General features: G+C 35.4%; 1 protein-coding gene across 3 annotated transcripts in view; it reads right to left on the bottom strand.

Annotated features, from left to right (window-relative positions):
- DNAH12 (dynein axonemal heavy chain 12) overlaps window positions 1-24,566 on the bottom strand; it is a 62,889-nt gene that overhangs the window by 28,825 nt on the left and 9,498 nt on the right. For all 3 annotated transcript variants that reach the window (XM_085235876.1, XM_085235877.1, XM_085235878.1), the window contains exons 13-40: window positions 24,144-24,279; window positions 23,199-23,324; window positions 22,197-22,331; window positions 21,204-21,397; window positions 20,117-20,357; window positions 18,900-19,085; window positions 18,346-18,546; window positions 17,001-17,195; window positions 16,686-16,807; window positions 16,246-16,528; window positions 14,875-14,994; window positions 14,345-14,501; window positions 13,923-14,095; window positions 12,745-12,897; window positions 12,236-12,475; window positions 11,047-11,292; window positions 10,663-10,782; window positions 9,670-9,779; window positions 8,337-8,520; window positions 7,040-7,180; window positions 6,078-6,161; window positions 5,806-5,994; window positions 4,991-5,110; window positions 3,960-4,148; window positions 3,332-3,483; window positions 2,423-2,561; window positions 2,169-2,335; window positions 1,499-1,754 (exon numbers count right to left, since the gene is read on the bottom strand). In XM_085235876.1, coding sequence (XP_085092002.1) covers window positions 1,499-1,754; window positions 2,169-2,335; window positions 2,423-2,561; window positions 3,332-3,483; window positions 3,960-4,148; window positions 4,991-5,110; window positions 5,806-5,994; window positions 6,078-6,161; window positions 7,040-7,180; window positions 8,337-8,520; window positions 9,670-9,779; window positions 10,663-10,782; window positions 11,047-11,292; window positions 12,236-12,475; window positions 12,745-12,897; window positions 13,923-14,095; window positions 14,345-14,501; window positions 14,875-14,994; window positions 16,246-16,528; window positions 16,686-16,807; window positions 17,001-17,195; window positions 18,346-18,546; window positions 18,900-19,085; window positions 20,117-20,357; window positions 21,204-21,397; window positions 22,197-22,331; window positions 23,199-23,324; window positions 24,144-24,279 — 4,759 coding nt within the window. The remainder of the gene's footprint in view (window positions 1-1,498; window positions 1,755-2,168; window positions 2,336-2,422; window positions 2,562-3,331; window positions 3,484-3,959; window positions 4,149-4,990; window positions 5,111-5,805; window positions 5,995-6,077; window positions 6,162-7,039; window positions 7,181-8,336; window positions 8,521-9,669; window positions 9,780-10,662; window positions 10,783-11,046; window positions 11,293-12,235; window positions 12,476-12,744; window positions 12,898-13,922; window positions 14,096-14,344; window positions 14,502-14,874; window positions 14,995-16,245; window positions 16,529-16,685; window positions 16,808-17,000; window positions 17,196-18,345; window positions 18,547-18,899; window positions 19,086-20,116; window positions 20,358-21,203; window positions 21,398-22,196; window positions 22,332-23,198; window positions 23,325-24,143; window positions 24,280-24,566) is intronic.

A 24,566-nucleotide genomic window follows, 5' to 3' on the forward strand; every position in this document is an offset into this window, starting at 1 on the left:
AAAAAATAAAAAAATTGAACAGAAAAGCAAAAATCAAGTTTTACAGTCTTACTGTATGCACAGTACTAAGCACACATTTGTTTTGCCTGTTGTCCTGCATCCAAAGCTTTATTTTAAAACTAGGAGCCAGAAGTTATTGCTTACTGGGATGCAAAATCATGCTGGAATAGATTCTCTATCTAGCAGACATATATATAAGAGTCTGACAGTATAAACACACTTTGATGCAGTCTGATGAGAAAAAGCTGCACAACAGCATTAAGAGACAATGCTCTAAAATCAGTCTAAGATGCTTAAGTGAATATTTTAAATAGCATAGTAGGTAAATGCATTCAAACTGCAGCATATAGTAGCTGTATTGAGCTGCTACTATTATTTTCTTCTTAAAGAAGCAAAAGTTTTTTGCAAATCCCTTCCTTTTTTGTAAGAACAAACAGAACCTATGAAGAGGTTTCTAGTGGCAGCAGTCAGTCAGCTTCATCATTCACATGTTAATATATTCATCTGACACAGATTCTTAAATACCAGCTCTGCAACTCCTTAGAATGAGGTGGATTCAGACTTGAATACATACTTGGGTTCAGGCAGTACTGAAAAAGTGTGATGAGTGCCTCGGTTCTGCAGCAGAAGAAAAAGCCACCTGCTAATATCCCCAACTCATGTCTCCTGTGCAAATTCAGCCATGTTATTTTGTGGAGATTACTGAATTTTCTTCAGAATTCCTCATTGGTCAAATATGAGTTACCTAAATACATCTCTTCAATGATGAATGCTTATGTTAGGCTAACTCTTGCTACTGATTTCTGATACGTAAAATGCCATCAAAGCTACATTTTGATGTTATGCCTGTAGCTCAATGCTTCTTTGCAAAGACGTCACAAATTGCCATTCCTATTTTTGAACGTGTGGTACATTGCAAAAATGATACTTGCAAAAATCTGCAACAAGAAATTTCACAAAACACTTAGAAATTGCAAAAATTGTTACAGTTGTGTCAGATGACTTCAGTTTCACAAGCTTTTGTGAAGCCTTGTCAAATTCTACAAAGCTGCATGTCCACATTAGCTTCCTAATTCTGCTGTGATGTGTCTGTAATTAGCATAAGAACTGGGAGAAGAAAGAGAGTGGAAGGTGATTTCTTCTATCTTAGTCTTTCAAAGAAGGAATTTTCTAAGTATTGCAACTGATGTTTTCATTTTGTCTTTGCACGAGAAAGCTTCCTGTGCCTGCCTGATCTCCAAAGACACTGCAGTCTGATCTACCTGATGTATGGGGACAGGTACCATGAAGCCCACGCTGACATACACTCAAAGACAGTTTTCCTAGAGAAAGAGGATTACTGCAGCCAGAAAACTGGATAATTTTATCAAGACATATGGACCTGTCTGTTAAAAAGGAACAAAATATCCGAAAGCGCGATTTCACCAATTAAATTATTATAGAGATGGAGGAATTCTACTGGACAAAGCAAACTTCCATAAAGACATTTACCTCTTACCTCTAAGGTGGCAGTGACAATTTGATTTCCAATTGAGAAGAACTCAGGAGGAAATTCCTGAGACCGCAGGTAAAAAGTCACTACGGTAGAGAAGATGCGGAGCATTGTTTCGTCACTAAAAGAATTGATAGTGCAAATATTGAAGTGTCGCAGAAATCGAGGGGAAACAGGATTCCTCCCACCGCCTGGAGGCCCCATAGCAGCAAGTAACTGTATATCAATGAGGGTAATTTTAGATGTGTCCTTTAAATCATACCTTAAAAAAAATAGATTATAATGCAACATTTAGATAGATACAGATATTACCCATTTGTTACAGGTTAGATGCATCTATACTACAGAACCCTTTCTGTATGCATATCATACAGATATATATAAAAACATCATTAAGAAAAAACAACAACAAAAAACCCTAACCTTGTAACTGATTATGCCTTAGTTAATCTTAAGAAACCATGCTGGTCTGAAAGATTACTTGTTTAACAAGACTTCAGTGAAACCTGACACAAACTTTTGAAACAGATACCAAACTTTAATGTTTTCCATATAAACTAAAGCTATCATAAAATCTACAAAGCTTTTTAAGAAGTATTTTAAAATAAAATTCAAGCGAATAATATATCACCATGCTGAGCAACTTGAATGTTTCAGTTTTATTTCAAATAATTACCAAATTCCGTGGTCAAAGAACTGTCTTAAAAGTTCTATAGGGGGTTGTGCACCATACTTCTCCAAAGCGGGCATATTCATATCATCTACAAAAATGATGCATTTTTTTCCCACTGGAGGACCAAAGACTCCTTTGCGTCTCTTGTCCAGCCTGGCCATAATAATGTTCTAAAATGCAGAGGGGAATATTTAAAATGAAGATTAAATATTCATATAGGTCACATTTTTAAAAGACAAATTGCCTGTTGTACTAACCTGAGTCTGGTTGGCACTGGTTCGAGCTGAAAAATTAATGAAAAAGGGAAAGTAGCGCTCCTCGTCCAAGTTGTTCATCAACTTATCCTTGACATATACAGACTTCCCAGTACCTGTAGGTCCCACTAAAAGGAGTGGTCTTCATCACGAACAAAAGAAAACAAAAGAAAGCATAGTCTGCAGAAATCTGAACTACTACAAATTAACTGCCACTAGAAGAAGTTTTTTGAGTTTTCCTACCTCTAAAAACATAAAATGTCTTAAAAAAAAGAAGACACTACGATGTTTTGAAATACATAACCATATAGCTTCCTCATAATTTTAATTTGCTCCCAATGACAAGACAAAGGGGTCAAAGAGAAAGAGACTTTTCTTATTCCCTCACTCTTTTGGTTTTGGGGCATGTATGCACACACAGAGGTTAGATTTCTCCCACTACATCTTCAGCAATTTAAACTTTGTACAACCTTCACACTTGAAATTAAGCCTGAAATTATTATATTTTGTTCCCTCATGTGATAAATGTATATGTGTACACACACACACACATATATATATGGTTGTATATGACTAATACAACTGATTTTAACTTATGATTAATAATAAAAAAGAATATATACTTCAGTATCAAAGAAGAAAGAGGAACAAAAATTCCTCGAGCTCTGTAACAGCATCATCAGAAAAACACAAAATCAGCACAATAAAGCAAGATTACAGCAGGACTTCATTTAAAAAGACAAACAAACAAAAAAACAAATTGAACCCAGAATTGAGACAATAAAATGCATTCTTTCTAATAATTTCCTATTTTTAATAGGCCAAATAAACTTTACATGAAATCAATGGAAAGAGTAAGAGATGTTTCTACCTATAACAAGTAACTCAGAAATTTGTATTGAAGTAACTTACTTTCCATGGGTAATAAACAGCTCCATCAAATAGGTATATCGGACTGTATCCATAGTTGGGACTATGATATCTTGAATCTTCACATTTTTACCACTGTAATCAATATTCTTAATAAACCCATTCCAATGAACCCAACGTCCTCTGCCTTTCATCTTGGAAAAAAGTACAGATGCAGAAACAAAAAAGCAACAGCAAAAATAAAATCCAATCAAGCAACCATACAGAAGAATATAAGCCTAACTTCAAAAGAGCAAGTACTTGCTTTTTTAGTATTTTCAAAGGATACAAAACAAAACTGTAGTAAATTGCCTATGGGCTCAATATCCTTCTTTCCTTCTAGGAAGTTTTTTGGCTTGTAGAAAACCAAACTTGAGTCTATCAGCTTAGCTTTAGTTAGAAAACAATCATAACTGGTATGCACAGCTTGGTATTTTCTAAAAAACTGGTCAGAACATTTGTATTTTAAAAAGAATAATAAATGAAGTATGCACTGCGGGATTTGGTTCAACATTAATGCTCTATAACGTTCAACAAACTCTATGAAGTTAAAATATCCACCCAGCTCTATTTTCATTCCACTCAGACTGTACAAATTTTCTTCCATCAGTGTAGAAGCAAGAAATCATACCTCATACACATAGTCATACACCAAACCCTTCTCTTCAAAGGGACACTCCCATTTTCCCACGACCTTTGGTACTGGATTTGTTCCAGATTTTGCAGCCAAAGTTTCCCTCAAGAAAGTATCAAAAATGATTCTGCTGTCACTATCACAAGTGCCACCAATGGACCAGACTGTGGCAAAAGCAAAGGAACCCTGCAAGGGCAAAACGAGAAGCAAGATAATCTGAGCTTTGTATAGTCTGGTTATCAGATAATTCAGAAAAAATATTTACAGGTTGCTCTAGAATAAAACCTTGTCAAGAGGGATCCAGAAATCTGATTAATGACAAACTAAAACCTCATTCAAGGAAATATATTAAAAAAAAACACACAGACTAAAGCATTCTGTTACATGCCAAAGTCTGAGAATAGATCAGCCATACTTGATCTCAGGGATTTTCTAATTACAGACCAGGATCTAGGAATTTTCAAGTTAAGTTTAAATAAAAACATCTGTATTTTGGTTTTCTGTTTTTTTTTTTTTTTTTTTTTTTTCAGTTTAACTTACAAAGAGCGATAATGGTCAGACACAGAGACTATCTTTCTATCTTTCATAGAAAACTCTCCTCCCAAGGAAATTTTGCTCAAACTAGTCAATGAGTATTACATAGACATATGTAATACATCTTTTTGTCTGTTCTAAGTATTACTTTCCATAAGGAAAGCCAGATCCTCTGCTTTAGCTAATTTCTCGGTTAGTTGGAAAGCACACCTAATAATAACAGTAGTTATGCCAGTTAATTGGAAACACAGTTAAATCCCAGCTAATTGGAAATACAGTAAAGTATTTAATTGTATTCGTTATTTGTTACACTACCATCACATCCTGGCAACTCCAAAGTTTGTTGGAGGGAAGGGGAACAACAAAGAAGTAAAGCTGTTTCTCATTTCTCTTAATCCCAAACTAAGTTGGCTTTGTTAGTTAAATTAGTTTTGAAGACAAGCATATGCAGAAACAGATATACATCTTACAACAGGTTTGAAAAAGCAACCAACCATAATCCACACATGGATATTTTTGTTGGTGGGATCTTGTTGTGCCATTTGACAAATCAACATTTCAAAAAGCCGTGTAAGAGCTACTACAGCATTGCTATTGCTTGTAGGTACCAGCTCCTAAGAGACACAAAAGGAAGGATATTATGCTACATGAGTTAAGGTAGCTTATCTCTTGGAGTTAAAATACTAAAGTAATTAAATAATTAGCTAATACATAACAAATATTTGAAGGCAAGGTTTACACCCATTCTAAAGATGATTTATCTGTACTTGGAATGTCAAAAGACAGAGGTTGCTAAGCATGTTCATTGCCACCAAATGACTATGTATAATCATACATCTGAAAGCAAAAGGAATACACACAAACAACTACAACAACGAACAAAAAGCAAAAGCCTATGTGCTATAATGCAGTTTGCAAAAAAACCTACACGTCTCCCTAAAGCTTAAAAAGTGTGTTCCTTATTCAACACTACATCTTTAAAAGAAAAAAGCCACAGAACACACATAAAATGTAATCACCACCAAAAACATAAAAAAGGAAAGACTTTTCACTCAGTATTTTAAGTAATTGATTTTTTTTTTTAAAGAACAGGGTGAAAACTGTGACCAGCTTACAATGCAACTCACACCCAATATTCTTGTTCTAACTTTTCAGACTAGACACAAGAGTTGCCCTTCCCAAACACCAAGAGGAGGCTGCTGCATATGCACTATAATTGTTCCTGTCAGGAGAGAACAGCCTCTCCCTACCCAAGTTTAACTGAATCTAAGTTGACAACTACTGCAGGAAAAAATAAATCAAAGAATACCTTGCACTTTTTCTGACGGAGCTGTAATGCTGGTGGTACTAACCAATCAAAAAGTCCTTGTAGAAGATCCTGATGCTCCTTCAAGTTAAGAGGTTCAGGCAGCTTATTCAACCAAGAGGTAACAAGTGGTGTCCAGCCCAGTTGTGAAGGTTCCAAATAAATCATGCCACAGCGACTGACCGTAGCAGGCTAAGGAAGAATTGCAAACTCATTCCTTTATAAGTTTAATATATTGAACCTTGTTTTATCTTTCCATTAAATAAAAAACTTACTGATGCCTGGGAAAGGTCCATTGTTTCAAAAATAAGACTCATCTGAGGAGACATCTGAATGATTTCCCCACTCATCAAACAAAGCTTTGATTAAGAAAAGAAAATCACAAAGATTACAAAAAAAGAAAAATGTTTACTTGCTAATTACTCTTCCTGTCTCACTAGAAATTCTACATGAAAATCAGCAAAGCCAAGTATATGCAAAGGCAAGGCCAACCACATCAATGTTAAATCATTTGGAGCAGTAATTAGTGCCATACTAGATTTAGCCAAATTCTTTACTTCTATCACAGTATTCCACACTATCTACCAGTAGCTTTATTACCAGTAACTAATCCTGCATATGACAGGATAAAGAAAAGGCCTCAAGCAGAAAGGAGAAAGAAGATCTGCTGCTATTGTTGCTGCTAATGAAGCATTCCAATTGGAGAGCCATTTTTCCTGCTTAGAAAAATAACAGTCCAAATTAAACGTTTTCAAAAATTTAAACATGAAACGTAGTCTGTAATTTTTACACACACTTTTTCAGAAATGCTGTGCAGTTACAACTTTGATTTCAGGAGTTCATTTTGAAAATGCAAACGCTTTCTTTTGTCAGTTGAGATTGCAAGACATACAATTAAAGACAAGTTTTGAAAACATGGCCTTTATATTAACTGTAATTAAATGTCACTTTTTAGATTTAAAATTGAATTATTCATTTTTGGTAGAAGTTATGATATTAAGGGAATACTATACACTAAATGTGTTACAAGTTGATTCTGATTATCATTCAAAAAAAAAAAAAAAAGGGAAAAAAAGAAACAACTTCACAAATCTTACAGTTTGTTCCCAAAGCCATCTTGCACTTACACTTTTCAAACACCAAGCACTGCTCCGTACTTTTGTGCTTTTATTCGTTGAAGATTATTTTCAGAATGTCACATCAATTTACTTAGGCATTTATTTGCACTGACTGATACCTTTTTGTTGTCATCCAGAACTGTGTTCATGCTTTCTATCCACAGGGTATCAATTGGGCCATCAAAGATGACCCACTTGCGCTCAGGAGTCTCAGATAACGCAAATTCTCTGAAAGTATTAGCAATTATACCATCTGTCCACTAGAGGGGGAGAATGTAGGAACGAGAAGTAAGAAGACAGTACATACATTTCAGTTTAAAAAGACAGTAAGTCCTCCCATCAGTAAGTATTTGTCAAAAACTGTTTTAATTGAACAGAAAAATGTAACATCTTCATTTCCTCTTCATTATTCTTTAACTATTCTTCTCTTGCTTGGAAAAGAGTAGAACACAGATTTGCAGTTTCACAAAGGACCATGCCAGCAAATGGAAATTAAACAGTGGTATTTTGCCTGTAATACTATATTTTTTTTAGAAACAATGGAAAGGCACTTAGAAGTGCTTCTGCTCTGTCTTGCATCTGCTTCTTCCCAGAGTCACCCTAAGTTTCACTATTTCACATTCCTTTTTTTATATTGTTTCTTCTCCAAACCTAAGCTTTACACGTGGAGACACATCAGGTTTTAAGCTTTTCTAAACAGTTTTTTGTACTGATTTAATCACACCGGTTAGAATTGACAGAGAAACTAATCCAGTTAAGTTTAGTATGTCTCCCCAGCACGGATGGAAGTACATTAGAACAATGACCCTTGGTGTGGTATTGCTTATTTTGCATGTATAAACCCATACAATTTCATACAAACTTACTGCTACATTTATTTGAAACTTTAGTTTGAAATCAGCCCTCTAAGTATTAGCTAAAACAACACTTATAACTGTGTTCTCATGTGCATTTAAAATGATAAAACCACAAATTCAACTGTTTACCACTGAGAATCAACGAGATTTGATATATATGGGAATAGGAAAAAACAAAAAGCATTAGAAATACTACAAAGTAGGAAAACCACACAGGATTATTAGCTCCTAGTCCTTGAACCCATACTGGAATATTTGCTTATTTTTTCTTAAAGTCAGCCAACCAGTTCTGTTATTTACAGTAAACTCTCGAGTCCAGGAAAGGGATGAAGAAATGCTGTCTGGAATTAGGACTTAAAAGCCACAAGCAGGAGCAATGTGAAGTGCCTTTCCTGATTCTGAAAACAGCTGAGCAATAACACCACGAGTTAACCTGAAGTCAGAATATAGTTAAACCAGTGCACTCATACAAGCCCCATGAAATCCATGAAGATAAACTAAAAACTGAAACAAGAACAAAAAAACCATTGCTACATGCTATTTTTAAAACATACATTACCTCATGTGATACAATGTCAAACTGCCCAAAAAGCTGACCCATAGTGATCGATTTGGGGTTCACAGTTCTAAAAACTACTTTCTCTTCTTCACCATAACCACGTTCTTTCATAAGAGACAGTGTATCTGCCAATACATGTAGAACTTTGGTCTTCCCTGAAAAAGACTCCCCTACCAGCATAAAGCTGTTAGATGGAAAGAAAAAAAAAAAAAAGCCATTAATAGATCTGTCTTGCATTTTAACTTTTGCAGACCACACGAAGAAAAATATTACAACAATATTACTTATATGCTATTTATACATTGTGGTAGATCTGGCCCTCCTTTCTAGAAGAAGCATGCTTACATTCTAAAGGAGTTGCTTTCATAGCCATACATGAACTCGCATGTTTACATTACATATACATCTAAGCTCTACAACTTAGTCATTTTAGCTTTAGATTTACAAAACATTATTTAGGCAGAAAACAGTTGATTTGCACATGTAAACTTGACTGCACAGCCACTGTACACAAGTTGTCCTTTAAAACTTAGATTAAACCCTTAATTTCACTTATTTACAGAATCAAGTATTATTTTCTGGTTTATTTTCCATCCTGGACAGCTTGTAGCAAAGTTCTGGAAGAAGACAAACAGCAGAAATGCGTACTACACAGACAGACAGACAGACACACACACACACACACACACACACACTAACTACCTTCAGCCACATTTAAAAATAACTTTACTGGTTATCTAGCAGAGGGATGTGACTGTTGCAGTACCACCCTGAAAGAATTAATTAATGAGCTGAATAACAGTATTCATAAGGGCAACATATTGTTCACATTCCCTCAGTCAGCTTACTGCTCAGTAATAAAAGCTAAGAATAAAATGGCAAAGATGTGACCAACACAGCTGCTCACTACCAGCTAATTGAAGCCCAATCGGACTCCAAGCAGTGGCAGCTTCCCCCTCCCAGTGAACTCCCCCCACTTTCATTGTACAGCATGAGTTACATAGTATGGAATATCTTTGTAGCCAGTCTGGGCCAGCTGTTCTGGTTCCATCCCCTTGTGCAGCCTTTTCATTGGCAGGTCAGCATGAGAAGCTGAAAGATTCCTCACTTGGCAAAAGCACTACTCAACAAATATTATTTTTTCCTTCAATCCAAAACATGGCACCATACCAGCCACTATGACAAAAAATAATTCTACCTCAACAGTAACCGTTTCAACACAAACTGAACCATTCTGCCACTCATACCATCTTTTAAACTTGATATAGATAACTACCATGACATAAACCAAAACGACAGCAAATAAGCTTGTGAAATAGTAAAGAGAACTTACCCATGCCTAACAATCATCATTTCATACGTCTGTATCATTTTCTCTACAAAAGCTTTCACAGGTTGGACGTTATGTCGAGTACAACACTCAATTGCACATTCCAGAAAATCCTAAAATCAAACCAAATTACAACCTTATCATTTCCTACAAGCATTTTTTTCTATTCCTTTTTTTCCTTTTTAAAAACCAGTTCTCATGTTTACAATTTAAGATGTACAAATCTAGATTAAGTATTTTTATTAGATTTGATTCATTGTGAAAATTACAAGTAAATATTCATTGCACCCTATTCCTTAAATTATCATCTTGGACTACAATAGTTTATGATCATTAATGAGGGTTTCACGTAACACTATTAGCCAGAATACAGCAAACACCCCTGGAAGAAAAAAAAAAACAACAACAAAACTAAACTAAAAAAACACAACACTTTCATTCTTCTAATGCTATAACAGGAGTTAACAACAAATTTAATCCTGAGGGGATGTTATATCCTCATCAGGAACTAACAGTGTGCTTGAGCATAATATGGTTTTGTCAGGAGTTTAGCATTCACTGGAGAAATTTAAGAAGTCCATTTTGTCTTTTTGTACACGTTCATCTACTCCCCAGTGATCCTCCTACAAAGGAACAGTGCTTTATTTGTTGCTACAAGCAAGAAAAAAATACAAGTGCAAGGCTTAATTTTACTAAAATATATAAAAAATTATGGATCAATTGTATCCAAAATTAAAATCAGACAGACTCTTATATTTGGTAAATTTGCAGATCAGTTTCTGATTTCTTACAGTCACGCTGGATGCAATGGAACTTGGATGTGAATTATACTCAGATTCAAGAATTTTCTGTGATACAAATGTCAGTGCAAGCATTCTGCAATTTTTCTTATTTTTCTATAACTCATAAATTACATTTATGTGTATTATTTACACCTGGTTACAAAACAAACAAAACCAATACTGTTTAGGAAGGAAAGATTACAAGTTTACTTACTTTGTAGTCTGCATCAGGAAGTTTGATTCCAGGAAATAAATCACTTGTTATACCCATGAAGAGAGGTATATCACATGACAAAAATTTGGGCTCGTTCACATCCTTGATTGATCTAAGAAGCTAGAGAAAACAATTACACATTCTATTAGTAATGAAGAATATACTTCTCAGAAACTAAAACAATCTAATATAAAGATAAAAAAAGATACAAAAGATAAGATATAAAAGATAATAAAAGTAAAACACAATTATCTTTGTTTCATCATTAGGGAAACTAAGTAAGGATGAACAGTGACATGTCAGTGAAGATGTGGTAGAACTGCCCTAAGAACTCTGAGCTGCTTGCATCAGTAAAGTTCCTTAAGAATTATTCCCTGAACTTACCAATACATCCTCATCTTCCTCCGGAAATTTCAGTTTTAAATTCCCAGCAGCCACCAACACAGCTTTAACTGCTCGCATACCATAGTCATAGTGATACTGAGAAGAAAGCTGCTCTGAACAAAGCCTGTAGGTCATTACAATCTTCACTGATAGTGACTTTGCATTCAGAAATCCATATGAGTAGAGAGAAATTTCTGCTATCAAAGCATAGTTAGGAACCATCATGGCTACTGTTCGGAACAGAACCTGAAAGACATACCCAAAGACATATCTTAAGACAATTTTGTGAGGAATGGATTCATCCCACCACAGCATTCCTAATGGTAAACAGTATCAGCTTTCTAAATGAAATACTGCTTAATGAGATCAGGTAGATAAGCTATGGATGATTTGCAACAGTCACAGAATTGTAGAACTGGAAAGCAGGGCTATTAGGACACTGGGAGCCCACAAAATAGAAAAATCACCAATGTTTGCAGATACAGCTCACAACTTGTTAGAAATAAGTGCACTACCATCAAGATCCACCATGAGGTACGATCGAACACAGAAAAGACGTCCTACAGCTCTTATCCCTCAGCACTGTCTCAAGACTGCAATTTGCCCCCACACTGATACATCCCACAGAGTACGTGATATAGATGCATGAGCAAATATACCTCCATTCCTGAAGTAATCTGAAGCTGACATACTTTTCATACTGCATTAAGGCTGCTTTAAGCTAACATTCACAACTCCTGCTCAGTCCTACATTGAGTCTAAAGGGACAGATGCCACACAGCACTGTTTCAAAAAGCCTCCAGATTACTCGGTTAAAGCCAAACTTCCCACTGAAACCATTATTATAGACAAAACGATAATCTTTAAGATTTTATTTCATCATGCAACATAAGGATACTCATTACATGGAGAAGGTTTAGTTCACTAACATTTATTCTATCTGATAAGACCACAATAAATGCTATGCAAAAAATACTTTCTTAAAGCATTTTTTCTAACACTTTCCTCCATTTTTTTCAAATTCTTTCAAAATAACAGTAATTAGGAAAAAGAGAGGCTTAGTATGTCAGTAATTAATAAATATGTAAGTAGTACAATCTGAATTAAACTGAATTAAATCTGAATTAATACCAGCAATATGTGCCTTTTAAAAATCATTTTAAAGCAGAAACATCTTTTATTGTTTTACCTTCAGATTATCTGGAAGTTCAGAACGTCCTGCATAACCTGGATTCATAGTAATAGCTACAAAACAGTTGGGGTTAAGTTTCAGTTCAGTTCCTTCAAAAACAAACTTTTCTAGCTTTGCCTGTATGGCTCTCTGGATGCAGAGGATCTGCTGGGCCACAACAGACAACACTTCCAGTTCAATGCGATTGAATTCATCAAAACATGCCCACGCACCTGATGAAGCCAAACCCTTGAAAAACTGTAAAATGAAGACAGACAACAATAGTATCTCTAATTTTTAAGGGTCCAAAAGAAAATAAGAATATCAGCAGTCATTTCTTTTTGTGTTCTAATTAGTGACTTGATAGGATTTCATGGCACAGAAAACATTAACATGTTGAGACCAATATATTACATCCAAGGGTAGCAAACCTCAGGTGACACTCATTTACAAGTTCTTCTGCAAAGTGGGCATCCTACAGTTTCCATCCTAATAAATAAAATGGGAGTTCTAACACTTCTATTTACCTTTCCCATTGCCACATAATCGAGGCCATCAGAACAGTTGAAGACAACACACTGCACAGCAAGAGCTTTAGCTAAATCTTTCGTGGTCTCTGTTTTACCTGTCCCTGCAGGACCCTCTGGGGCTCCACCAAGGTTTAAATAAAAAGCTCCAATCTAAGAAACAGAAATAGTTTATGAAAATTATTAGTGTGATATTTATGAGAGATTATTTTGAATGAAAATATGAATTTAAGTTGCACTGGTAGACACAATGACTGTATGAAACAAACAAAAGAACACGTATAGGTTATACCAATTTATAAATCTGAAAATTATTTACAGTCTAGAAATAGAGACAACTGAATTTTCCATAAAAGAAAGTTTAGTCTTATACACCATCATGACAATGATCACTCAAACTTTTTTAGATCCAACCTTTATTTTTTTGTTTAGATACAACTTTAAAATCAAAGCCATTACTCGGTTGCTATTCTTTTCTACATCTGCTTCCCATTTAATATATCTTTTCCACTTTTCATTTTCCACACTCCCTTTTGTTGCATTTCTATTCCATTGTCTATTCCATAAGGAAATTTTCCAGGATTATGGGGTTCCAAGATTAAAAGTCTGTGAGTCAAAAAACGGAATGTGACTAGCAGCCACATCACCTCCTTCTGTCATAACCATGTACAGAACCCTTAATGTTTCAACAAATATGTACCAAACGATAGCTAGAACCACGCCACAAAAACTAAATCTACGAAGAGAGCAAGATATCTTCATATGCACCAGTCAGGCCTTCTCAGAGTAATTATAAACCTACAGGGGTGGTGATTTGGTCTCCACATCAAATGTAGTAAAATTTGAAACCATATTCCAGCCAAATAAATTGCAAGAATGTTGTGTTCTTGTTACCTATGAAATGATAAAACCTAGACAGGGAGGTTTTTCTTTAGTATTTCAAAAAACAGAACAGTCCACTAATGTTGAAGTCACCTTGGTGCGCTGTCCAGATTCATTGCTATAGATCCACTTAATGTTCAATAAGCTACAGAAATTGTGATCTTCGAAAACTCCTTTTCAACAGAAATACCTCTCACAGCAACTGAAAGCCCTATGAGTATGATTACAATCAACAGTGTAAAAAATAACATATTACAGTAAACATGGTCTTTAGCAATATTTGCAGAAGATCATACCAAGGTGCGATAACACCTGTCTGTTAGAGGAGTAATGACCAGGCGTGGTGAGTTTCCAAGGTATTCATAAGCATATTTTACATTGCAATTAACGATGCAGACTCGAACGTTCTCTGATTCCCAATAATATCGGAGTTGGGCAAGCCACTTAAAGTCTGTTTCATTCTGTACACCTGATAGACACATAATTAAAAGCAACAATAAAGGAAATTTTAGATAACTGGATTTTCTATCAAATAGAAATTTAAAACTTCGAAATTATTATTATGCTCAGATCTAAGTAATCACACAGTCTTGATACTCACATCTTAAAATTGTTGTCTTTTATTAAGCAAAATGAGATTGGGTAGCCATATTTAATTAACACAGTATTAAGGAATTATAGATATACAGGAATAAAAATATCTTAAATTGATAGGTACCACTTTCAATCATTTCCATGAGGACATCTCTAGCATGAACATCAATAGTAACCAAGGCACCCAGTGTAGTCCTTGTTTGCTTTGACAGTTTTCCTCTTACCAGCTCTACGATATCATTAAGTTGAAGCTGAAGTGTATCATAATAGTCCTTCAAGCCCTGGGAGAAACAATGGTAGCTGTGAAACTGAATATTTGACAGTTTCAAGTGTTTCAGACTTCTTTTCAATAATTAAATACCATAATGGGGATGGCTTATTAAATTCTTATCATATTTTTGCATGAACTTCTCTCTTAATCAGCTATGCATTTATGATTTTAATATATGCTTGCGCTAAACAACAGCATTCAAATATCTGAATCAAAGTTAGAAATTGCTTTATAGAAATTCCATACCAAACTCACATGCTGATGCTTTATCAAATTTTATTTTTACTGTAGAAAGGTAAGATTTGATTAGGCAAAATACATTATCTGAAAAAAAAATAAATATATATATATATTTTTTAAAAGATTATGTATCACATATGTACCTCTGGCTGACTGCAAAGAACTTCATGGACCTCACTGGTCCAGAACATTTGGGATACACACAATACTACTTGTCCAGGCCACTCCAGAACCCAACTTTTTCTCTCTGTCTCTAGATATGCCTGAAAGAGATAAATACAGTATACAAATACAGTGTCAGTGCATACACACCATAACAGGGGAGTTCAGGTGGATGAAAAGCTCAACAAGAGCCAGCACCATACACTTGCAACCCAAAAAGCCACCTGTATTGGGTTACATCAAAAGAAGTCTTGCTAGCAGGTCAAAGAGGTGATTGTCCCCGTCTGCTCCTACGAGACTCCACTCACAATACTGTGTTCTACCCAGAGGCACCCAACATCAGAAAGCACGGACTTGTTTGAGTGAATGTAGAGGAGGGCTGTGAAGATGATCTGAGGGCTGGAGCACCTCTTCTACAAAAGACAAGCTAAGAAAGTTAAGGTTATATAGCCTAGAAAGGAAAAGACTCTGGAGACACCTTAGAGCAGATTTTTCAGTACTTAAAGAGAACCTACAAGAAAGCTTTATCAGGGAGAGTAGATTAGACCAGGAATAACTATTTAAAACTATTTAAGGGTAGATTTGAATGAGAAAAGCAATAAATCCTTTACTGTGAGATTGCTAAGCCTCTAGAACAGGCAGGCCAGAGAAGTTGAGGATGTTCCGTCCCTGGAAGAGTTCAAGGCCAGGTCGGATAGGGCTTTGGCCAGCATGCTCTAGTAGAAGGTGTCCCTGCCCATGGCAGGGTTGTTAGAACTGAGTGACCTTTAAGGTCCTTTCCAACCCAAATCACCCTATGATTCTACAATGTAATAAAAAGTACATATTGTGAATCTACTGATGTTCTTTTATGGAAGTCCTCTGTTTTTATTTTCAAAACGTCAGTGAACTTTTAAATGGCTTTTTATCCACAGATTTGCAATTTGATCTCAAATGTTAGGACACATTTATTTATATTTCCATGTTATGTAAACATTCTCAGTGTGCAAACTTCACACAAGGTTTCTGGCTCATTTTCTAGCTCATGATCTTTGTTGAGGAGGGAGGAAATGTTAATTTATTAAACTCAAATGATATATCCTTGAAACACAGTAATGCTGCAAATCATTTAAAACTAATTTAAATCCAGTATTACAACTTAAATCTTACTCAAACTAAACTCTTATCTCTCTCAGTGGCCTGTAAATATAAGACATGCTAACTTCTTCCTGGTGCCATAACTTCACCTATTTCAACTCCTGTAATCAGAAAGAATTTTAGCAAGCAGACAGCCTTCAAATAAAGGGAAGGTCTATTCCACTGTGTGCTACTGTTATTAAATTATTACAAAACCTATACTACAAAATCCATACCATTCTTGATTTAGCAATAACACTGTGTATGCTCTTCAGCATAACATCTTCTACTTGAATTAACCACTTCTCCACTGCGCCTCGAGCTTCAGACGTAGAAATCGTTGAAATCAATTCAACACGCTCGCCTTCAGAACTATACATTGCTTTTATATCCAGATTGGGAAGGAAATGCAGCTTTGCAATGCCTTCAAAACACTTCTTCAAATGAGGCTGAACTCTGAGAGGATCTTTGGTCTCTGACAGGATTTCCAACATTTCATCATTAGACAAGAAAAAGAAGCTAGAAAAAGATTTAGAAAAAAGCAAAAGTTAAAAAAAAAAAAAAAAAAGGAATAAAAAGCTAACTGAATGACCAGCTACTTTAAGGGCTGGACTTATTAAACAACAAAATAAATGTCAGGAACCTTTGTTTTTAAAATAGCCTAAGCACATCATACCGGGGAAAGAAGAGACGCTTTTTCTCAAGATAAGCATTAAGCCCTTTCATGATTTTGTCAAGAAACTCATTACAGTTCTGAAGCTTCTCCAACATCCCTTCCAAGGAAGTAGCAGCAAGAACCTGTAATAATAACCACATGCCAACTTAGTTATAACTAAGACAGCAGAAATTACTCAAACAATGTACAACACAGTTTTGTTCCTAGAAAACCTAGGCAGCTGATGTAGTCAGACTTTATATATTCTAAAAACAAAAACACTGTTGAAAACAGAGAATCTACTGTTTCTTTTCAAGTACAGTCTATTTTCCTTACCTTTGAGTCTTTGGCACAGTACTTCATAATATCCTTCCACTGTCTATCCACTGTTTGAAAGAGACGCCCCTCTTCTGGCATCTGTTGCATAATATCCTCAGAAGAAAAAATGGGTTCCAGATAAAGCCACTGTGCTTGCACTTTCAGCCATTCATCAATTATGTCCTGAATTTCAAGTAGGCGACTCTCCCATTCCTTAATAAATATTTAAAGAATGTTACCTGAATATTTTTTACACAAGTAGTATTAAAGAAAATAATTATGAAAAAAGCAGATACTGTAACACTCCACTTCTCAAGAAGAAAATAAAACAGGTCTAGCAGTCCACAAAACAAAAAACGTAGCCATATTTAGGTTCTTTCACACACACAGATGGCGGCCAAAGGAGTTTAGAAAATAAAATGCATCTGGAAATTAGTTTTCCGAAATGCAGTTATTGCTTTAGTGCTATGATCTTTTAATAATGTAATGGTTAAGTACCATCCTATAGGTTACCAGTAACAATTTTTGTTCCATCTCCCACAGCAAGCAGCTTTTGGTTTGCCAGTAGAATATAGCAGGAGCACGAGAGTACTAGAAAGACCACAAGATCAGAAGAGATCCAGCCACCCCAGTATCCTGTCTCTAAGGTAGACAGAAGCAGGTGCCTCTAAAAGGGGTTGGAGAAGCTGTAAGTACCTTTTTATGATGTTATTGCATGTTACCTGAACCTGCTTCAATTAGGATTTGCTAATAAATTGAAAGAATTAGGGGGGGTAACTGCAAACAAATTCACCAGCTTCTCTCCTGGCCACAGACAAGGTATTTGTACCACTAAGACTACTCTAGCCCTGCAAAAAGATAAGCAGGTGTAAATTGATCCATCCCTGTTCTGAAGCCTGATTTAAAAAAAAAAAAAAAAAAGTAAAAAAAATAAGACCAACCACTTCTTCCAGCCCTCAAAAAACTTCCTTGCCTAGAAGTAATCACTAGAGTTCAAAATTTGATTCCCAAATTGAAGAACTAAATCACAACATGTTAATCATTTGAACACTAATGAAATATTAATTTCAAGATATTAAGAAGCAAGGTTAAAGTCCTTAACTAAAACAGTGACTTTCAAAGTGTGTGAAACAAAGTTCTTTTGGTTGCATCTGAACAGCAAAGGGGAGAAGAATCAAAACATGAAATGTAGAAGGAGTTGTAACATAGAAATAATGTAAAAAGGACTTAAATGAACTCCAAAGAGTCTTGATGAAATGTATTTCACTGATATCAAATAAAACACTGTAATACAATTGGCTTACTTTTGCACGATAGTTATCATGAAAAACAAACAAAAAAAAATTCCGTTTTCACATCATACCCTGATTTCTTTGTCAAATGGTTTAATGAAAGGTGATCCCCTCATTGTCTGAGTTTTCACAATCTGATCTTCAAGAACAGCTTGAATCTCATCCACTGCAGACAGAATATGAACACCAGTCTCACGATAAACAGATGTATTAAAGGAAATTGAATCCCAAGTTTCCATCATTGCATTCATTGCTCTCTCTAAGGAAAATTCCTAACATGTAAAAAGAAAATAATTTACCTTAGCTATTTTATTGGGTTCTTTTTTCCAGTTGATTAATTCTATATATAAACTTACCCATCTGAATAATCTATTTTAATCTAACAGCATAAATTATTTATCGTTTTTTCTTAGTAATTACCTTTCTAGTATACTGAAAAGAGTACACTCAGGAAATACTAAGGATGTAACACGGGATACAAATGTATGCACACTCACTGTTGTCATCTAATAAGCCAGAGACTCATCAAATCACTTTAGTAAAAGCATAAAGAAAAATATTCTAGCAGGTCATAAAAGCTATCACAATGAGATCATATCCATCACAATCAAATCTTCATGCTTACCTTACTTGCACCCACACTTATAGTTTCAAATTCTTCCAAATAAGGGGCTAGATTCTGCTTCAAAATTTTTCTCAGAGTAGTTCCAGAGTCTGGTGTTAAATCATACCCTATTATATTTGACATCTGCTGCCAATGTCGAGTTCTCAAGCCAGGGTTACAAAAGACATTCACAGTTGGAATATTCTCCTAGTTGAGGAAAAACATTTATACCATAAAAATGACAACATGCATTATTTCTCAACTCCTTTTCCCTCATCCTTGATGTGCATTTCAAATGCTGCTGCAGCAGGCAATGGCATGAAAATATTTTCTGAAAAGCGCAGATGGATCCATTCAGCTATTCATCTAATTCCTAAGTAATTACAGTAAATTGCTGAAGAAGAAATATGAAATTATGAAGCAAAATCTTGTCAAGGAGGTGAAAAGGAACAATTTTACGTGAGATTGGACTGCCATTTAATGCAACATAGTCTCATGTCAAAATTCTCAGCTACAGTCTTAAATGTTTCCCTGAATCCCAAAAGCACTTTTCCCTGTTTGCATTCACTCCTTAACAATCCAAATCCCTGTAACTGCTATAAAATCTATAATCTTTTAAAATAAATAGAACACTACAATGTGGGAATGGTGATTTGGATCTCTCTCTCTCTCTCCCCTTATGATAAGAAGAAAAAGAAATAAATTCCAGAGGTTACTTCATGGTCCTTATGTTTGCTAACTTATAGCATGAGCACTTTTCTCTCATTTCCTGAGGCAGGATTCAGATATCCATGAACACACTGTATCCAAACAGTAACTCTGGGTACAACAGTTATTTGCACGTACGGTCTCATCAAGGCAAGTTCAACAGACATTCTAAACAATTGCCTGGACATAATTATTACTCAAACAAGCAGTGGCCTTTTGTTACCTGGTCTTCTTTTTGAGGCCCTACTTGACAGAAAGAAGGAGGAAAGATTTCACCTAGGACATCTGTGTGAGATTAGAAGCAAATTGGCCCTGATAGATGATTCAACTTCCTACAGAAATCAGTAGTTCCAAATGAATGTGAAGTGAAACACACTACTTACATAAAACACTAATCTCCAAACCTAACAGAAAAGCAGATCTCAGACACTACAGTATTTATCCATACTGAGTACTGAATTTAGAATTTATCTCTCAGCATTAATTTGTAATAACTCTCATCTTTTTGTTGTCTTTTTCTTCTCTTTTACCTTAAAGTCTTTCATCTGCTCCAGAACTGAAGAACACATTGTAAGAGTTGGATTTGTCTTTATTTCTTCTTCTACTCTCTTCTCTTCTGCAGTTCTGTGTGATGTCTTTTTCAACTCCTGCTGAATTTTCTTCTGTTTTTGTTGGAAGAGTTTTGACATTTTGTATATCTCTCGAGAAAACTCATCAAGCTCAGCCTCCATGATTTCTCCATTGAGTTCCAAAAAAGCACCATCCATCCATCTGAGAAAATAAATAAATAAATAAATAAATAGGAATCAGAATAGCAAAAGTAGTACACAAACATTACATCTTTGTTTTGCAATATGGACAGGTCAAATTAATGGTTATTTAAATGAAAGTGGAGTTCTTATATTCCCAGTTATTATCATTCTTCACAAAATAATGATGTATAACTGAGGGGTGGATTGATCATGCTCTTCTGTGTCTTTGTGTAAAGCTTTCAAATCATTCACATGCTGACATCAAGTAACTGCACAGACTGAGAAATATTTTAGTTTAGCTCTTTGATGAGATCAATAAGTGACACCAAAATATACAAAGGCATTTGGATTTTCACTCAGAAAAAAATCCTACTATCTAGTCATACCTTATTTTATAACTTCCAAATACAATGTAATCATTTGAGCACACCTTCACAGCACTTTGAAGGTATATTAGATTAAAGATGGCTTTCTCTACATAAGGCTGTGACCTTTCTAATTACATTTCTTTCTCTTTTGGCACAGCAAATGGCTCATATGTAGCCTAGCCTTTTTTGGTTTTCCTTCTCCCCAGAACATTTCTTTCTGCAGAGCTTGTCTTATTTATAGACTTCATCAGTATGACCAGTATATTTAGAATAAAATACGTATCTTTACTGTAATGCAAACGAGTAAACAGACATTTAGTAGCTGAATTAATTAAAATCAACAACCTTAATACATAAATTATAGCATTTAAACTTGTAAATTATAAACATTTAGAAGAAAACAAAAGTATATTCTATACCTGATGTAAACAAAAATAGCATGAGTATATTGTCCATTCTCCCTCACTTAGCCTCAAGAATATATAGTACTGAATTACCTTTTTTCAGTTCGCTGCCATTTCAGTATGAGATGAAAGAGTTTCTGATATGGTTCAACCTCAATTTTTAAGCTGCTGAGAAGTGGGAAGTCACTTAACCTCCATTTCAACAGAGTCTCTTCTTTATGAATAAAAGCTACTGTATCATCAGCTTCTTGGATGCGTTTCTGTAAGGCTCTCAGGTCAGCTACATACTGAAATTAAATAATTGTATGTCTTGAGTAATAACTAACTATATAAATAAATTATGCTATCAAAAAATCAGGTACCAAACTATAAGAAGCCATTTTATTTTTGTCTTAACTCCTCTGAGAGTAGAGATACCTTGCAGAGAGATCTTAATAGTGATGAGCATTCAGCAACAGTAAGAAATGTAACAAGAACAAGTACTGGATTCTGAACCTAGGATGGCAACCCTGGATATACATACATAGATTATGGGAAGAGAGGATGGAGACCAGCCCTGCAAAAAGAGGTCTAGGGATTTTGGCTGACGGGAAGGTGAACAAGTCAACAGTGTGCCCCAGCAGCCAAAAAGGCTGAGCAAATACTGAAGTGCATTAAGCACAGCATTGCCAGTGGGCCAAGGGAAGCAACAGTCACACTTTGCTCTCTGCTGGTGCAATCTCATCTCAAGCACTGTGTGCAGGTTTTGGTGCAGTATAAGACATGAGAAGGACATAAAACTATGAGAGAGCATCAAAAGGAAGGACACAAAGATGGCGAAAGGTCTGGAGGGAAAGATGTCTGACAAGTAGCTGCGGCATAACCTTACAGTAAGCTCTCCTTTCAGTCAGATGTTATTGCTGGTGTATTCCAGTAAAAGAGTGGGGTGCTAGGATGGCTTTTAATGAGTTTTGACAGTGTGACAAGAGGATAATACACTTTTTAATTCACATTTGTAAACAGAGTTACTTTAAATTCTTTGTACAATCTCTGTGCATTAAAGACACAAAATATTTCTACCCATTTTACACCGGATATTAACCAGACCTGTTGCATGCAATCCAGTTCTGAGTATTCTTCAAGTTCTGTCACAGTCTGCGTTAGCTTCTCTAATTCCACTGTCAGTTTCTCAGATTTATTAATTAGTTCTTGTTCTCCTTTACGTTTGGACTTTTCAATCAGCTACAAAACAGTTGATTGTTTTCATAGTAAAAAGCAATGAAGGGGTTGTCAGTCTTTTCAATAATTAACATTCATAGGCCTGTCTAAATTAAATATTTAGCACAGACAGAAAATAAACAATACAAGTTATTATCCTTACAGTAAATACATTTCAGGAGAAGTTGCTCTCCATATGTTCCATTTAACTACATCCAGCCCCTAATGCTAGCATGGAACCCTTGCCTCCTTCAGCAAAATCTAGGGAAGTTCCAATTGCTACAGCATGAGCTGTAAACAGTAACACCAGAAAGACTGGATGTAATACAGGAAAGAACAAAGAGATTCTCATCTCCAGGAGAGAAAGAATGCTGGCAAGACATAGACAAGAGGGGGAAAAGAAAGTAATCTATAGTCACAAAAGGAACAGAAGATGTTAGGTCTTTGCTAGTAGTGATTGCTACCTAAGTAACCCTGTTCCCACCATTCAGAACAAAACATTGTTTTAATTAAATGTTTCTCAGCCCAGAACTGAGTGTGTGTGAAATACTCTAAGGATCCAGCAGATACATTTTCACCACTAGTCAGCTGCACTGCTGAAGTGAATGCTTCCGTTCCCATACATTACCTAGCACTGACCAGAAACAAATTAAGAGATCAGGACTTGCTGAGGGCTTTAAGATGCAGTGACAACTTTCTGCATTTTCATATTTCTCCAAAAAATTCCTCCTTTGACACAAACATCTGGGAATACATGACTTAAGCATCTCTGAATTCATAAGGTTCATGCTGTATGTTTACATACAGTTATCTGCTGACAAAATAAATAGCCCAAAAGAAGTGAAGAATCTAACAAGTCAAAATATACCACAAACAAAAAAATATCCTTACATCATCATGCTCATCAAAAATGGGGTTAATCTCCTTTGGCCATTGAAGAACTGTTGCATTCAGAGCAATTTCCTCAGGAGAAAATAAATAAACATCTAAGAAGTATTCCATTTGCCAAGAGCACTCCTATAATAGGGATTTCACAAAACATTAGGTATCATAGTCTGTGTAAGATATGGGGTAGAAGCATCATAGATGCAGTAGGAATCTTGCTTCATGACTTTTCAGAATTGCTACTTCAGGCAACTAAATACCAACATTCAAAATACACAGAAATTAGTCAAATTTCTGCCTCATTTGTGAGCTTCTTTAATATGACTTCTGTAGCTGGCTCATCTACATGAAAATCTTTAGATATCATTCTATACCATTTTGCAGTATAGATATTTTACTCTAAAAACCATACTACCAAACACCAAACCTTATGCACATCATTCTAACAGAGCAAAACAAACAGGTTCTTATCCAAATATGCTGGCATACATTTTACATAATTTTCCAATTTTGTTCTCCAAGCACACATGAAGTACTCATGTATCATCTCTGTTCTGCTTAAAAGTGAATTGTTTTTGTGTGTTCAAAGCCATGATTCTTTATATAAGAAGTTCACTTTCTACTTGTGTTAGCTTTTATGAAAAGAGCTTTTACAAGCAGCCCTGAAATAAGGCTCTAGGTACAAACAATAATCAGAATGTTTCACAAGCTGCATTTCCTCAAGGACACGCAGAACACAAGGGAATGGGGAGTAAGAAGTGCAGCCTGCTGCTTGAGGAAAGGCATGTGACAAAGAACGAGCAGCACCTCTCACTTGTGTATGAACCCGCACTCTGGGTACAGTATATTCATACATGCAGAATGATCAGCTGAAAGCCTCTGCACTCCAAAATGAATTCTGTCTTTGTACAGGCCAGGTGAAAGATAAAGAATGAAGTAACTATCATTTACCTTGATCCTTAATGAGAGGTCTTGAATACCTTTGGCTTTTACCTCCTTTATGTAAGCTATTGTTTCCACCATTTCTTCTGTGCTCTCTGGAACTTTTAACGCACGTTCTTTGATTGCTTCAAATTCCCTGCATATCCTATAAAATTATTTTGTACATAAAATCGCCAAATTTTAAGATCTTGACTGGTTTCAAGTTTGGGTTTCACAGAATTAAAGTTCAAATTACCCCCGTACAGCTCCATAACTTTATGAAATAAATAGAGAATGTGAACAAGTAAGCCTAGGAAAATGCTGTTTCTTAACTTAAGAAAAGGCTTATTTAGATTTAAGGGTGTACTTTCACAACCAAATGCCTCAATTATTTTTAATAACTACATGCTATTAAAAATAAGCACAGTATCATTAGCATACATACAAACACAT

Source organism: Meleagris gallopavo, chromosome 14 (genome assembly GCF_905368555.1).
Source record: "Meleagris gallopavo chromosome 14, MGAL_WU_HG_1.1, whole genome shotgun sequence".
Classification (NCBI taxonomy): domain Eukaryota; kingdom Metazoa; phylum Chordata; class Aves; order Galliformes; family Phasianidae; genus Meleagris; species Meleagris gallopavo.